Genomic DNA, 14,364 nt, shown 5'->3' on the forward strand with positions numbered 1-14,364 from the left:
AAGTTTTGCCAAAGGCACATGGAGAAGAGATAACGAAAGGAAATAACCAGGTGGATTGTCTGGGTTCAGGTTAGAAAAATCAAAATATATGGTGTAAAAAAATTGGAGGGTTAGAGCACCAACTTTAAATTTCAATTTAATGAATTTGATGCAGAGATTGAGTAGGATACATTAAAGCAATACACTGTTTTCAATGTGTACGCCAGCAGAATTTCTCTTTAGGATTCTGTGGTCGCTGACGCGCTTGGCTCAGCATTCCTCTGCAGGGAGCCAGATGCAGGGCTCGAACTCAGGACCCTGGGATCATGACCTGAGCAGAAGGCAGACCCTTAACCAACTGAGCCACCCAGGCACCCCGGAACTTTTAAAATAAATCTTATTTTAAATTTGTAGTTCTTATCCAGGAAAAAAATCCTTATTTTCTCCGTTATTATGAATGTGCAATCTAAACATACATGTTTTACACAATTGTGAATGCTTAATGTGAGAACAGGGGTGAGAATTTGTGCCTTTGCATTCGAGGTTCTGGCAGGGCGTTGCTCCTCAATGTGGTCCTCTGATAAGCAACAGGGACAACACCTAGGGGCTTGGAAGAAATGCAAAATCACACCAGATCCAGAGAAACAAAATCTGTATTCTAACAAGATGCCTGTGTAATTCAAAGTACCCTGAAGTTCGAGAAGCACTGCCCTGAAGTGTTCTTTCAATGTTATTTCTAGAGAGTAACTACATATATCATGAAAAACCCCCCAATTTTTATAATACAGGTAAAGAGGAAAATTCTGTTAATAAATTTGAGTTTTATTTATTCATTTACTCTCAAGAACAAAAGTTTTGGTTGATTAGGGGTATAAAATCTCTCTAGCTTGTGAGATTCATCACTGACTTTCAGTTTAAAATTACAAGTATGTGTGAACTGCCCATAAACATTTTTGGGGGGTTCAGTATCACATAGGGTTTTTATCTAATATTGCTTGATGTTTAGATTTTAGCTCTTTTTTTAAACCAACAAATGATCATTCTTTACAATAAAACTATAAAAATGACCTTAATTAGTGAACTATTAACTCATTACTAGTTGGATTCTTTTTGTAGACATTAATCCATTTGGTCTTTAGGAAATATATACTCAAATTCTTCTCCACTGAGAACATGTTGAGAGTGTGAGCCATAAAATGATAGTTGCTTTTTTTCCCCACTTGTGCTTTTATTTCACTTTTGCTCTCTTTCTGCATGTTAGTTAAATCAGCAAACAATAAGGAATAATATTTATAAATGTTAGAAGCATTGAAGTTCAAACTGTGCTAGCAAACATTTGCTTTTATTTAGTATACACTAAAACTCAAATAAACCATAGTGTTTACATTTTTAATATATTTAACATTTCTTGTTAAAGTTTGGGCAACTCTTTGCAGATCAAAGTCTGGATTTTTTTTAATTCAGTCTTATAATTAGACAGAATTATAACCACATGACATTAGACAATATTGTTTAGACCTAAATTGAAACTAGAGACAACAGAGTCTCCTCTACAAAAGCTAAAATGGAATTTTCATTCTATATTTTCTGGTTTTTAATGTATTATTTTTCTAGAATAGGATTTGTATTTTTTTAAAAGATTTTATTTATTTATTTGAGAGAGAGAGTGAGAGAGAGCACGAGTGGGGTGAGGGGCAAAGGGAGAAGCAGACTCCCTGCTAAGCAGCGAGCCCAATGCGGGGCTTGATCCCGGGATCCTGGGATCATGACCTGAGCCGAAGGCAGACACTTAACTGATTGAGCCACCCAGGCGCCCCAGAATAGGATTTGTATTTTTGACCAAATAAAAGATGAGATATTTTATAATAGTCTACTTTTACTAATCTTCAAAATCATTCTTAGAGTTAAATTTTTTATTTTTTTATTTTTATTTTTTTAAAGATTTTATTTATTTGACAGGAGAGAGCACAAGCAGGGGGAGCAGCAGAGGTAGAGGGAGAAGTGGGCTCCCCGCTGGGCAGGGAGCCTGATGTGGGGCTCGATCCCAGGACCCTGGGATCATGACCTGAGCTGAAGGCAGACGCTTAGCCATCTGAGCCACCCAGGTGCCCCTACAGTTAAATTTTTTAAAAGAAAGTATGTGTTCTTCACTTGAAAGACATTTGATAACTCAGGTAGGCATTATAATTTCATATTGCAGAGATTTCAGTTTTGAAATAATACTAACATTTATTCAAAAAAACACATATAATTTGAAGGAACTTCTCAAAATCAAGTACCTCCAGAACTTGCTTGTCACACCTTTTGTAGAGAAGCTAATCCATTTAACATATCACATTTTCCAGATGAATAATTAGAAAGCAGCACACCACACTGGCTAAAAATCCCCTCATCATGAGAAATTTATTAATTTAAATATGTATTTATCAGAAAAGTATCGTCAACTTCAATGGTTGAGAAGCTATATAGAACTAAAGACTCAACTTAATGATTTTTTGAAACTTTCTAAAGAGCAATTTAGAGCAGTTCCGCAAAACTTGAGGAAGTTAGCTGGTGAAGGCTGGAGGCAACATACACGGGAGTGTGAACTAACTCAAGGTGTCAAGAGGCAGCTTCGCAATCTCTAAGGGTGTCAGACAGGAAGAAAAGCATGCTAAGTGGGCAGGCCTTTTCCAAATCTGTTGAGGTGGGTTTTGCCAGCTGTACCATCTGAACGGGAAAAGGGATCGATTCTATGCAACAAAATCTCTTCAAACCACTTCTCATGCCAGTCTCGGCTCGTCTTGTTTCTCCTGTGTTGTATTATTTGTGTGATCACGACTGTCGTGAAGTTCCTCCCAACTCTACTTCTGTAGAAAGTGCAGGACATCGTCCTGTAATAAATAAGACATGGTCAACTTTTTTATCATGCACAGGGATTTACTTTTCAAAAATTGATATTACTATTTAATTATATGGTTTTATTCACTTAAGAAACCAGGAAACAAGGAACTTTGTCAAGAAAACCCTGTTTTGTCTTTGACATTCCTCAAGAACTAATACATGATGTTAAAGGATAACAGTGTTTTAAAAAGTTATAATCATGGCTCTTATACAGATATAAAATGAACATATATCAAAGATTTATTGAACTCACTAATTAGTAAGGGAACCAGTAAAGTATTACAACCAGTTCAAGGGAAACCTTGAACCCTCCTTTAAATAAGGAATGCTGAAATGAAGTTATAAAGAGAGGCAAAAATTGGTAAAACTGACCAATATCCATAGGGTAATAATCAGTTACATTCAAATGGATACAATGTATGGACTGGAATCATTTGCACTACTATCAATGTCTATGAATTACATAGTTACTAAACAGCTCAAAGTCAATGAAAGACCTAGAGCCTCCACAGAATCAGGTAACGAGAAGGATATACTAGAAAAATGTATTGTTTTTCATTGTCTATACCCATAATCTTTCATCCGTTTCAAAGTCTTACAATTTTATCCCACAATTTCCTTGGAGAGAAAAAGTCACCAAATGGAATGAATTAGGACATAAAGTGGAGTGTAATCCCCTTGTGCAGTATAGTATAGCAAATTTCTCAGATAAATTTATTTTAGCACCTTGCATTTATTTTGTAATATTTTTCACAATCTACCATTTATTTCTGACTTTGTTATTGCTTTTTCTCTTTTCTTTTCCCAAACCCTGTTAATTCAAACTTACAGCTTCCTAAACTTATTACTTCCCTCTTCTTATGATTTAATTGCCCTTTTACAATTCCCAAAAGAATTGGGCTGTAGAAGTATAATTTACTAAAAATTTATGGATTTCGGTCTGATAATACAAGGAATTTCATTAACAAATACAAAAAGGTATTTTCAAACTTTACAGCCATACCTCAGAGATATTGTGGCTTTGGTTCCAGACCACTACAATAAAGTGAATATTGCAATAAAGTGAGCCAATGAATTTTTTGGTTTCACGGTGCATATAAAAATTATGTTTATACTACATTGTAGTCTATTAAATGTGCAATAGCATTATGTCTAATAAATGTATATACTTTAATTTAAAAATACTTTATTGCTAAAAAATGCTAACCATCATCTGAGCTTTCAGCAAGTCATAGTCACTGACCACGGAGCTCCATAACAAATATAATAATCATGAAAAAGTTTGAAATATTGAGAGAATTAACAAAATGTGACACAGAGACATGAAGTGAGCAAGGGCTGTTGGGAAAATGGCATCGATAGACGTGCTAAAGGCAGGGCTGCTACAAACCTTCAATTTGTAAAAAAAAACAAAAAACAAAAAAAATACAGTATCTGAAGCGTGATAAACTGAGGTATGCCCGTATTAATTTAAGTGTGTAAGTTATATATGGAGAAATTCATTTTAATGGAAATAGAGGCTTAATTCTTTGTCAGTAGAAGCAGTCTATTAAATGTATCTGAAGAGGAGGGTAATTTTGTTTTGCTTTACATGCAACATGCTTCAGGGATTTTTATTTTGTAGGGATCCTATGGTTATAGAAGTAAAATGAAAGTGATTAATCTTTTTTGAAAGATAGAAGCTGATGTTTTGTGCATTATTTTCATATTTAACCAAAAGGAGAGGAATATCTTTTACCTCCAAATTGAAGTATCCAATGGTGAAAGTTTAAGCAGAGGAGGATTTTTTTTCTCTAAACAAACTGAACTTCCATGACCACAGATGACATAAATCACTGATTGATTGCATTTAGAGAATCCAAAAATAGGCTATCCATGTGGAATAACAATACTGCTGAAGTTTATAAAGCACTTATTCTGTTGGCAGATAAAATGATATGTTGATATAGGGCTAGCAACTGTTTTCCATGTGATGCATGTCACTATTTCTCACCACTCCTAGTCCCTGGATGTTTACATACTTACGGTGAAAGTGTTTTAGAAAAAGGATGAGTGGCATTTCTTCTAAAAGCAACCCAAGAGCTTGCTCTTGGGCATATGAAACAGTTTGTACTAGGCTCAGACTTAGTTTAATATTCCTGTAGAAAAATTTTTCAATAAGTTGGCAAACTTATTGAACATGTTGACTCTTTTTTTTTTTATTTTTTAAGATTTTATTCATTTATTTGAAAGAGAGAGACACAGCGAGAGAGGGAACACAAGCAGGAGGAGTGGGAGAGGGAGACTGATGCAGGGCTCAATCCCAGGACCCTGGGACCATGACCGGAGCTGAAGGCAGGTGCCCAACGACTGAGCCACCCAGGTGCCCCTAGCTCTTGTTTTTAAAAATGTTCAAGATTTCAGCTTCTTGACCCCATCAAAAAGTATTATGGGCTCAAGTATGAACATACATTGTATTGCCTGTCAGCATCGATGAAGCAAACAGGTGCATTATATTACCAATTGTATTTAAGGGAAAACCAAATAAAGCATTTAAATGATCTATTAACAGTAATATTTGTACTATCTCTACAATTCCAACAACTCAGCATTTTAAAGTTCTTCCCAAACTACATGTTTTACTGAGCTAATATTCCATTTGTACTTTACATAATTTGCAATAAACAAAAGAATAACTGAATGCTTATTATCTGTTCAGGGAGTAAAGCCATTAAAACCGGAAACCAGTCAGTAGGATTGCTTAGTATTCTGAACCACTGTGGGAAAAAGTAACACCAGTGACTTATTAGCTATATCTTTTCTTATAAAAACAGGTTTTAGTATTTGGGCCCAAAAAGTAAATAACCAAAATACTTTTTTAATTAAAAGCATTTTTTCATGGTTACTTTAAAATTTTATGTTTTAAATGAGTAAAATTTAGCCATTTTGATTTTAACTTACAAAACCAGAAAGGCTATTTTTCATAGTTCTTTTTTAAACACCAGAGATCACGTGTTCTATTTTTAGTAGATTGCAGGAAGGCGATTTTCTTCTCTGTTACCCAAAAATTTTTGAAATTATATTTCTGCTGTCCTCTATACTGCTATGGAGTTTTACATCCAAGACTTTTTTTTTTTTTTGCATTTATGCTGTTTCTTTAGTCATGGACCTGCAAGACCAAATCCAATAATTGATAAATCTGAGAAAAAAATAAGTTAAATTCTAAAAATAAACAGATTTATATGTAAAGTGTGTATTCCAAGATTGACTATATTTTTTCTTGGCTAACTTTCTCTGCAATAGCCCGTCTAGTGGCTCTCACATTCTACTGGCTGTCTAAAGAATCTAGACCTAGAATTTGCCACTTGTGATATACTAGAGATCATCTTATCCAGTACGTTCACCCACTCCATTCCATCCCAAGAGGAGAAGTGACATGCCCTAAATTAACCATAGTAAAACAAAACAAAACAAAAAAAACCTGTGACTCTTGACCCCTCAGGCAAGGACTTCTCACTGCAAAGCCCATCTCTCATGACAGCAGTATAAGTTTTTGGCTTTGTTTTTATCTTTTCTAGTTTTATTGACAAGTAATTGACATACATCACTGTATAAGTTTAAGATGGTTTGTTTTACATATATTATGAAATGATTACCACAACAGGTTTAGTTAACATCCATTGCCTCAGATAGATACAATTAAAACAAAAAATGTTCTCCTTGTGATGAGAACTCTTAGGATCTACTCTCTGGAATTTAAGTTTTAATCTGATTGACAGATTATTTTTGAGTTGCTCATGCTAAAAAAAAAAAAAAGATGAAAAAAGATGTGCTTTTATTTTAAAATTGTATAAATTGTGCTAGCTTCGGCCATTGATAGATTTTTCAGTTGGTTCCTTTAACCCTTTGATATATCCCTCATTATGTGTGTGTGTGTGTGTGTGTGTGAGAGAGAGAGAGAGTTTGTGTGAGTGTGTGTGTGTGTGAGGGTTTGTGTGTGTGAGTGTCTGTGTGTGTGTGAGGGTTTGTGTGTGTGAGCATATGTGTGTGAGAGAGTCTGTGTGAGTGTGTGTGTGTGTGAGGGTTTGTGTGTGTGAGCGTGTGTGTGTGAGAGAGTCTGTGTGTGTGAGTGTGTGTGTGTGTGTGAGGGTTTGTGTGTGTGAGCGTGTGTGTGTGAGTCTGTGTGTGTGTGTGTGTGTGTGCATGCATATGTGAACACTTGCTTTCTGGCACTACAAGATGCTTCAGGCTTATCTTGTATCTTTCCTGCCTCAGTCCTAGAATCAGTCATTTCTTCAAGAGTTCTGGTTCTTTCATTGGAGAATGGTATTAGGAATCAAGACCTGGGTGATAGTTGTGTTCATTGCTATTGGGATGTCATTGCTTTTAAGCCCTCTCAGCTGCCAGAGAGATGTATTTGTACATAGTAACCCATGTATATACAAATATCCCTAAATATTTCTTTATGTAGCCTTCTGTATATATAGTAAGCTAAACATGAGTTCATACTGATGTCTCCAATTCTAGTACATTATATGTGAATCAGTCTAGCCGTGCTTTGTATTAACTCCCACTTCAACAGTGAAATATTTGGCTCCCGGCATCTGTCATCCATTTACTTCATTGTTTAATTCCAGAATATTTGTATAGTAGTTTCAGAATTGTAAACATGTATGTACATAGGGAGCAACTTTATCAATTAGTATACAGTATTTGTGCACAGTTCCTTTTGGTTTTGGTTTTAGAGACTCCACTCATTTTCAAAGTGACTTAGGTTAGAACCTTACTCCCCCACCGTCTTCAGCTACATTTCATACATTTGTAATGTATCTAGATTCTTTTTTAGTATTTTGCCTTCCATCTTCGGATCCCCCAATCTTCTAATCGATTTTTTTCATTTGTATACAGTAAGTTTTACCCTGTTGTGTGAAGTTCTATAGGTTTTGACAAATGCTAGTGTTTTGTATTTACCATTATAATATAAAATTGTTTCACTTCCCTAAAATATCCCCTCTGATTCACCTATTCAACCCCCTTTTCCCCTCCAAAACTCCTAAAAAGTTGTAACTTTTTGAAACTCTAGATCGGGACTAAACATCTCCAGTGGTAATTGTCACAATCAAGAGGTCGCAAATAGGATGTTTCTCTCATACAGGAATAATTTTAAGCAAAGTGGACATTTAATACTTGGTGATATCATCTTTCTTAGAAATCAGGAGTTGTGGGCCCTTATTTTTATCTTGTCAGCATTTGTCTGAACAAAATACCTCAGGTTGGAGAAAAAGATTATTGAAAGAGGGGGAAGATGATGGATGAATTTGAGAAGTCAAGAGTAAATTGACAGGTCATAGTGATTTTGTTTGAAAATTTTGAAATATATTTGAAAAGATTTTCTTACATCATGGCTCAAAAAATTTCAAATTTAGAGGTGACAAAAGTTATCCATGCCCTTAGGGACTTTCCACATTATCTTTGAAGCAGGAGAATATGAAAGGGCAATTACTATGCAGTAATTATTACGTTGGCACAATAGGCACATAAAGGAATAGAGGAGTAGTTCTGTCTTCCCCGAGGAAGGCTTTCATTGGAGATGACATCTAAGCCTTGGGAGATATGTTAATGTTTGAGACAGATAAATAAATGAAGGAAGGAAGTATAATATGTGAAAACATCTTGGCATATCAGACAGAATAACCAACTTGAGGAGCTACCAGTTAACTGTAGCTGGAGTGGAAGTGTTAGTTGAGGTGGGATGGAGATGGAAGTGGTGGTATATTGGGGTAGACAAGTATGGATCATGAGGGGCCTTGAGTTTAGATTTTATCCTGAGAATTATGAAGCCACTGGAAGATTATGAAAAGGTAATGAGTACATTATATGGCATCTTCAAAAGCCCACTCTGCCAGGAAACTGGTGGGGAGAATTAGGAAGGAACTTGACCCTAGAAAACATCATAGATGACTATTACTGCAGTCAGGGTGGGAGATGATGAGGGTCTGCTTTAGGGCAATGACAGAAAGCACGGAGCAAGAAGGAAGTATGAGAAATATCTTAACAAAAATAAAGAAGTGAGAAGAGGAAGAAGTCAGTGAAGTAAGTAATACTGAAAGGTAAAGTTGAGAATGTTCTCTAAATCCTACTAATCTTTATTCTCATTAAAAGGAGTTTGAAACTTCGATGGCAAACAGGCACATTTTGTGCAATTTTATACTGAATATTTCATTGTTATATTTCTAAGGATGCTTGCCAAGATTTCCATAAAAATATTAATTCAGGAAGGAACAGAGTCTAGATATTTCCTCTTATTAAAACATTAAATCTTATTTAAAAGGGAATATAAAAAATGAGTTCAGAGTTTATGGCATGACTTTGACTTGAAAATGAATTTAAACTTAGAACTCTTCTCTGTTGTGAGGAAATTCCTCTTCTTCTTCTTCTTCTTCTTCTTCTTCTTCTTCTTCTTCTTCTTCTTCTTCTTGACATATAATTCGTAGAGACTAAGTGTTCACCCATGTTGGTATTCATGATATCCATCTAGAGTTTAATCCAGAATGAACTTTTTCTTTGGCAGGATGAATCTTTAAAGCAATTGCAAGTAGTTCATCAGCCATGGATCTTGCCAAGTGACACAGAAAGTGAAGGAGTAGAAGCAGAACAAGATAAATGTGAGTAGACATTGCTATTTACTGATAAATTGCTTTTAGCCAAAGGAAATCCACAATGAAGGTATTTTCCTTTCATAACATTAAATGCCTGCAAAAAATTCAGGCTTGTTCAGGGAGACTGTGTAAAGATACGCTCTACTTCAGGTTAAATCTTGATTCAGGGATGTTTTTTCTTTGTAGTGCAGAGGCTGCAAACTGACTTTCCAAAGAAGGGTAGATAACACCTCAAAAGAAGGAATTATTTTTCCTAAAGACCAGCACAGAATGTCCATTTGGAATGTGAATCTTCTATAAATATTGTGGAATTAGATCAGTGATAATTTGTGATTATTAAAAAATTTTAAAGTATGTGAGAATCATCTCATAATTTATTATATGTGAAATTATCATTATTGGTTAAATGAATAAGTGCATGTATATAGAAACTCTTGTAAGCTCACAAAAAAATTAATATTATAGTATTTAAGACAAATAGAATATACAGCTCTTTTTTTTTTTTAAAGATTTTTTTTTTTTTTTTTTTGACAGAGAGAGACATAGCGAGAGAGGGAACACAAGCAGGGGGAGTGGGAGAGGGAGAAGCAGGCTTCCTGCTGAGCAGGGAGCCCGATGCGGGGCTCGATCCCAGGACCCTGGGATCATGACCTGAGCCGAAGGCAGACGCTTAACGACTGAGCCACCCAGGCGCCCCTAGAATATACAGCTCTTAATTTAAATCTCTATATTATAATCATAACAAAGGATGGATTACTCTGCTTTGGCATGACACATGGCATGCTTTCCAGGGGGTTACTGACATTGTCAGATATGTGGGCTCAGCAATCCAGATGACAGGTTGGAGTCTGGACTATATAGAAATACCATCATTAAAAAAAATAACATATCAAAATTTACTTTTTTAAATCAATGGTAGCCTGCAGAGAGAAATAAAAATTGTAAATGGTAATGTAGCTCCCATAATAATTGCACAAATTCCCCTAAGCCATAACTACCAGAAATACCTATTATGTTACACAACCAACATTATGATTCCTTACCCAGGGCGATCAAAGAAATTACTCTTCTGGGTTAAAAAAGCATTTAAAAATATTCTTACCCCATTTCCATAGCTGTAGGCTTATGTAGTCAGAGGGAGGATAGCCAGGAGAGGGACGTAAGGCAGAGTGCTCAGGTAAGAGGATGCAGAGAGCTGAAGTGTCACTTGGCTGGCACATTCAGAAACAGAATAACATGGTGACATTCTACAGATTGTCTGGAGGGAAACATCACCTTCTTCAGACAACATCTGATAAAGACTCAGAAAGTGGGCTGTACTTTAAGCAAGTACAAAAATAAAGGGAATATTTTGAAGATCTTCAATGTAAGGGATCCTGAGTAAAATGGTCTAGGAAAAGAGCAGCATGGGATACAAAGAAGAGAATCCCCCAAGAAAGAATTAGTAGTGGCCCAAAACTTTTATGAAAACAAATGCAAACACACTTATACTCCATCCCTACTCTCCACACATTTAAATATACATAAACACTCATTCTACACTTTGGATTTAATCATTTTCACCAAATTCTTTGAGGCCTTCATAAATTTTGTGTTTAAAAAAAAAAAAAACTCTTCAAGGTAATGTGTATGTGTATTGTATAAATACAATATATATAATTTTGCTTTATCAGAATCAACACATAGGTGCCCAGAGTGAGTAAGTCCAGGTAAACAACATCCTTATAGGATGCACAGTGTGTTACTTCTATGTGCTATTACTTATAATGAACTAAAACTTAAAAGCAAGAACATAATCAATCAAAATAGTGTATTTAATCCATGTGCAAATTTAGACTTATTTTTCCCCTTAAATCCAATGCCTCCAATCAGTATTAAGTCTAAAAAATAGCTTAATAATGCAAAGGAGATATATAAGAATCCCCAAAACTTTCTTTAACCCTTGTCACCTAATCATATTACCTTTCTGCATATACTTTCACAAGATTTTGATAAGTTGCAATAATTTCCTCTTCCACTAGAATGCAAAGTTTTTGAGAGATCCTTCTCTGTATATATTGACATACACAATAAGACCTCAATAAATATCAGAATAATGAATGAATGAATATATTTCTTTGATTCTTTCTAATTCATTTATCAAGACAGTTGGAAATCTAAACAAATAAAATAAATAATAATTGTGACTGAGTAATTGCCATAAAAATTATTTATAGTTTTTAAAATTTTAATAATGGATTTATAGTTTAGCCATGGCTTCTGCCATATGGTCTATTAATCACTCTAAAAAAGGCCATTCTTGAACTCTCCTAACCATAGACCTAGAACCAAAAATATTTTATATCAGCAATGTTGTACTTGGAGGTGACCCTTGACAATGGTTAATTGTTTGAAATAAAATCAGGGTTTAAAAATAATTAGGTAGTAACAAGAGCCATCTGGAAACGGAATGCTAGCTAACACTGTAGCCAAGTTCATAGCACAGAGATGCAAATACTTTTCAAGAACAGCATCCGACATTCAGGTGCTGGGAGAAGTGTAAGATGGAGCACTGTAACACCAGCATCTCCACTGATACTGTGCTCAGTGCATGTGGTGTGTGGAACAGCCGGCAAGATATGTAGAGATCATCTACCTCTTGATTTTCTCAGTGAAAGAGAATTAATGACATAAATACATGTGAACCCAACATCTGATTTAGAGTCTAGAGGCTCATATATTAGAAATTTATGAGTGAGGAAAAGGACAAGATTCATCATTCCAACAGTAACACCTGTTCCTTGAGTCAGCTTTCTATAAATTATTCCTAGGTAATTTTGTAGAATGTCCTCATTTCTCCTGAGACAAATTATCATGGCAGAAAGTTTCCAAATAATGTGGGGACCTTTGTAGTAGTGCGTATTTCTTATTGCATCATCTTAAAATAAGACAGCTCAAAGAAGTTTTATAAAAGACACCTTTTAGGAAAAGATGTTTTGAATCATCAAATGGGAAGCTTTAAAAACTTTTGTTCTAAATAAGATAAGCAGAACCCTTAATTCAACAGATTTTTTTCTTTATTCTGCTTTTGTTTAAAAGTATAAATCACAATTTAAAAAAAAATCATGTTAGGAGTGTGTTTGTTTTTAATCTCTCAGATTGTAGTGTGAAGTCACTAAATAACTCATATCACAGACCTTTGAATCTACTGGGATACTGTTTGATGCTCATATTCCTGGGCTTCATTCAGACCTATTGTATCAGAATCTCTGCATGGGACTCTGAATTCTGCACTTTTAATAAACCCCTCAGGTGAACCTTGATTATTCTAAAGATTGAGAACTACTGGAATGAAAAGTCCAATGAATCAGAGGGTTGTGTTTTCAGAATTGACTCCATAGTGTTGTTCAATTTTGGACCTTATTTCTCTAGGCTGCTTTTCCTATCTGTAAGTTAAGTTTGGATGTAAAATATGAGAATGGAGAAAGAAGGCTGAAATTTGAAGGAATAAATATGGAATGAAATTGAGGTACAGGCTCTCTAATCAGTAGGTTCAACATATACATGGACAAAAATAGCTACCATCAAACCAGCCAGCACCCCCTAATTAGATTGTGGAGTTTTAAAACTTGAAAAACCAAGCTAAAACAACAACAACAAAAGAAAAATATGACAAATAGCAGATGCAAAGTGTGATATTATAAATCAGTCTAAACACTTCGTTAATCCCAAAGAGCTAGTGTATGGAGTCAAAAATAAGGCAAAGTGCTACCTAATTGTCACTGAATTTCTGGGATTTGAGTGAAGATCAAATAGAATGATAGGTGTGAGTGAATATACTTTCTTAATTGTTGTACAAGTATAATTTATTATTAATATAACAAAATTATATTCATGAGCTTTGAGAGTCTTAAGTGATCAAAGTCAAACTTATTTTCAGTCTATTATTGTTTTTTCTTGTTATTGCCCTCACTACTTTTTGTTTACTGACTTAGTAGTCAGCTAATGCCTGGACAAAGCATTGAGGCATGCCATGGACACTCCAGAACTTTACAACTTCGCTTACACAGAGCTTCTAGGTCAACAAGAGGTGAGAGATAAAGCCTTACTAGGTTTTTCCCGGGCAGATGCATAGTACCACACATATGGGTGGACTTCTAGATCCTCAGGAATATGTCAGATCTTTTGAAAGCTTCTTAAGGACATCTCATCCATGAGGTTTTCTTTTTCTTTTCTTTCTTTCTTTCTTTTTTTCTTTCTTTCTTTCTTTTCCTTTTTTTCTTTCTTTCTTTCTTTCTTTCTTGTTTTCTTTCTTTCTTTCTTTTTCTTTTCTTTCTTGTTTTCTTTCTTTCTTTCTTTTTTCTTCTTCTTTCTTTCTTTCTTTCTTTCTTTCTTTTTCTTTTCTTTTTTGGTAAACCCTTTGTTTGCCTCAGTTGGTATCACTGCCTCAGGCACCCTGCTAGTAAAACTGTTGCCTCTAACTGTTTTTGACAAATGTCATTGGGATTGAGTTTTTCACTGAGTGAGCTTTAATCCAGGACAAATAAAGAAAAAACATTCAAGTGAGGATTTTGCAGGCAGCTTCTATATAGGTCAAATAGTGACAATTCTCTAGATATGGGACATCTGGGGGAACTCCAAACCCATTCTGTCCCCTCTTGTGGATCAGAGGCTGCTTTTTTCATAGCTACCATCATTGTGAGGCTGCTGGTTTCAAGGCTACTGCAGAGTTAGAGAGAAGGTTATTGATATTGGGTAAGTGAAAATCCCACACAGCTCACTGTTCTCATTGAGATTCAGCTGCTTTTCTTTAATAAATGTTCTATGGATTATTGCAAGCCTTTGGTTAATTTCTAGAGTTGTGAAAAGTTGATTTTGGTGATTT

General features: G+C 35.0%; 1 protein-coding gene across 1 annotated transcript in view; it reads left to right on the forward strand.

Moving 5' to 3' along the window:
• C4H8orf34 (chromosome 4 C8orf34 homolog) overlaps positions 1-14,364 on the forward strand; it is a 347,083-nt gene that overhangs the window by 314,900 nt on the left and 17,819 nt on the right. Inside the window, 1 exon segment of the mRNA XM_081816087.1 lies at positions 9,413-9,506. Coding sequence (XP_081672213.1) covers positions 9,413-9,506 — 94 coding nt within the window.

This window comes from Leptonychotes weddellii, chromosome 4, assembly GCF_054177405.1.
Source record: "Leptonychotes weddellii isolate Sample4059 chromosome 4, ASM5417740v2, whole genome shotgun sequence".
Classification (NCBI taxonomy): Eukaryota; Metazoa; Chordata; class Mammalia; order Carnivora; family Phocidae; genus Leptonychotes; species Leptonychotes weddellii.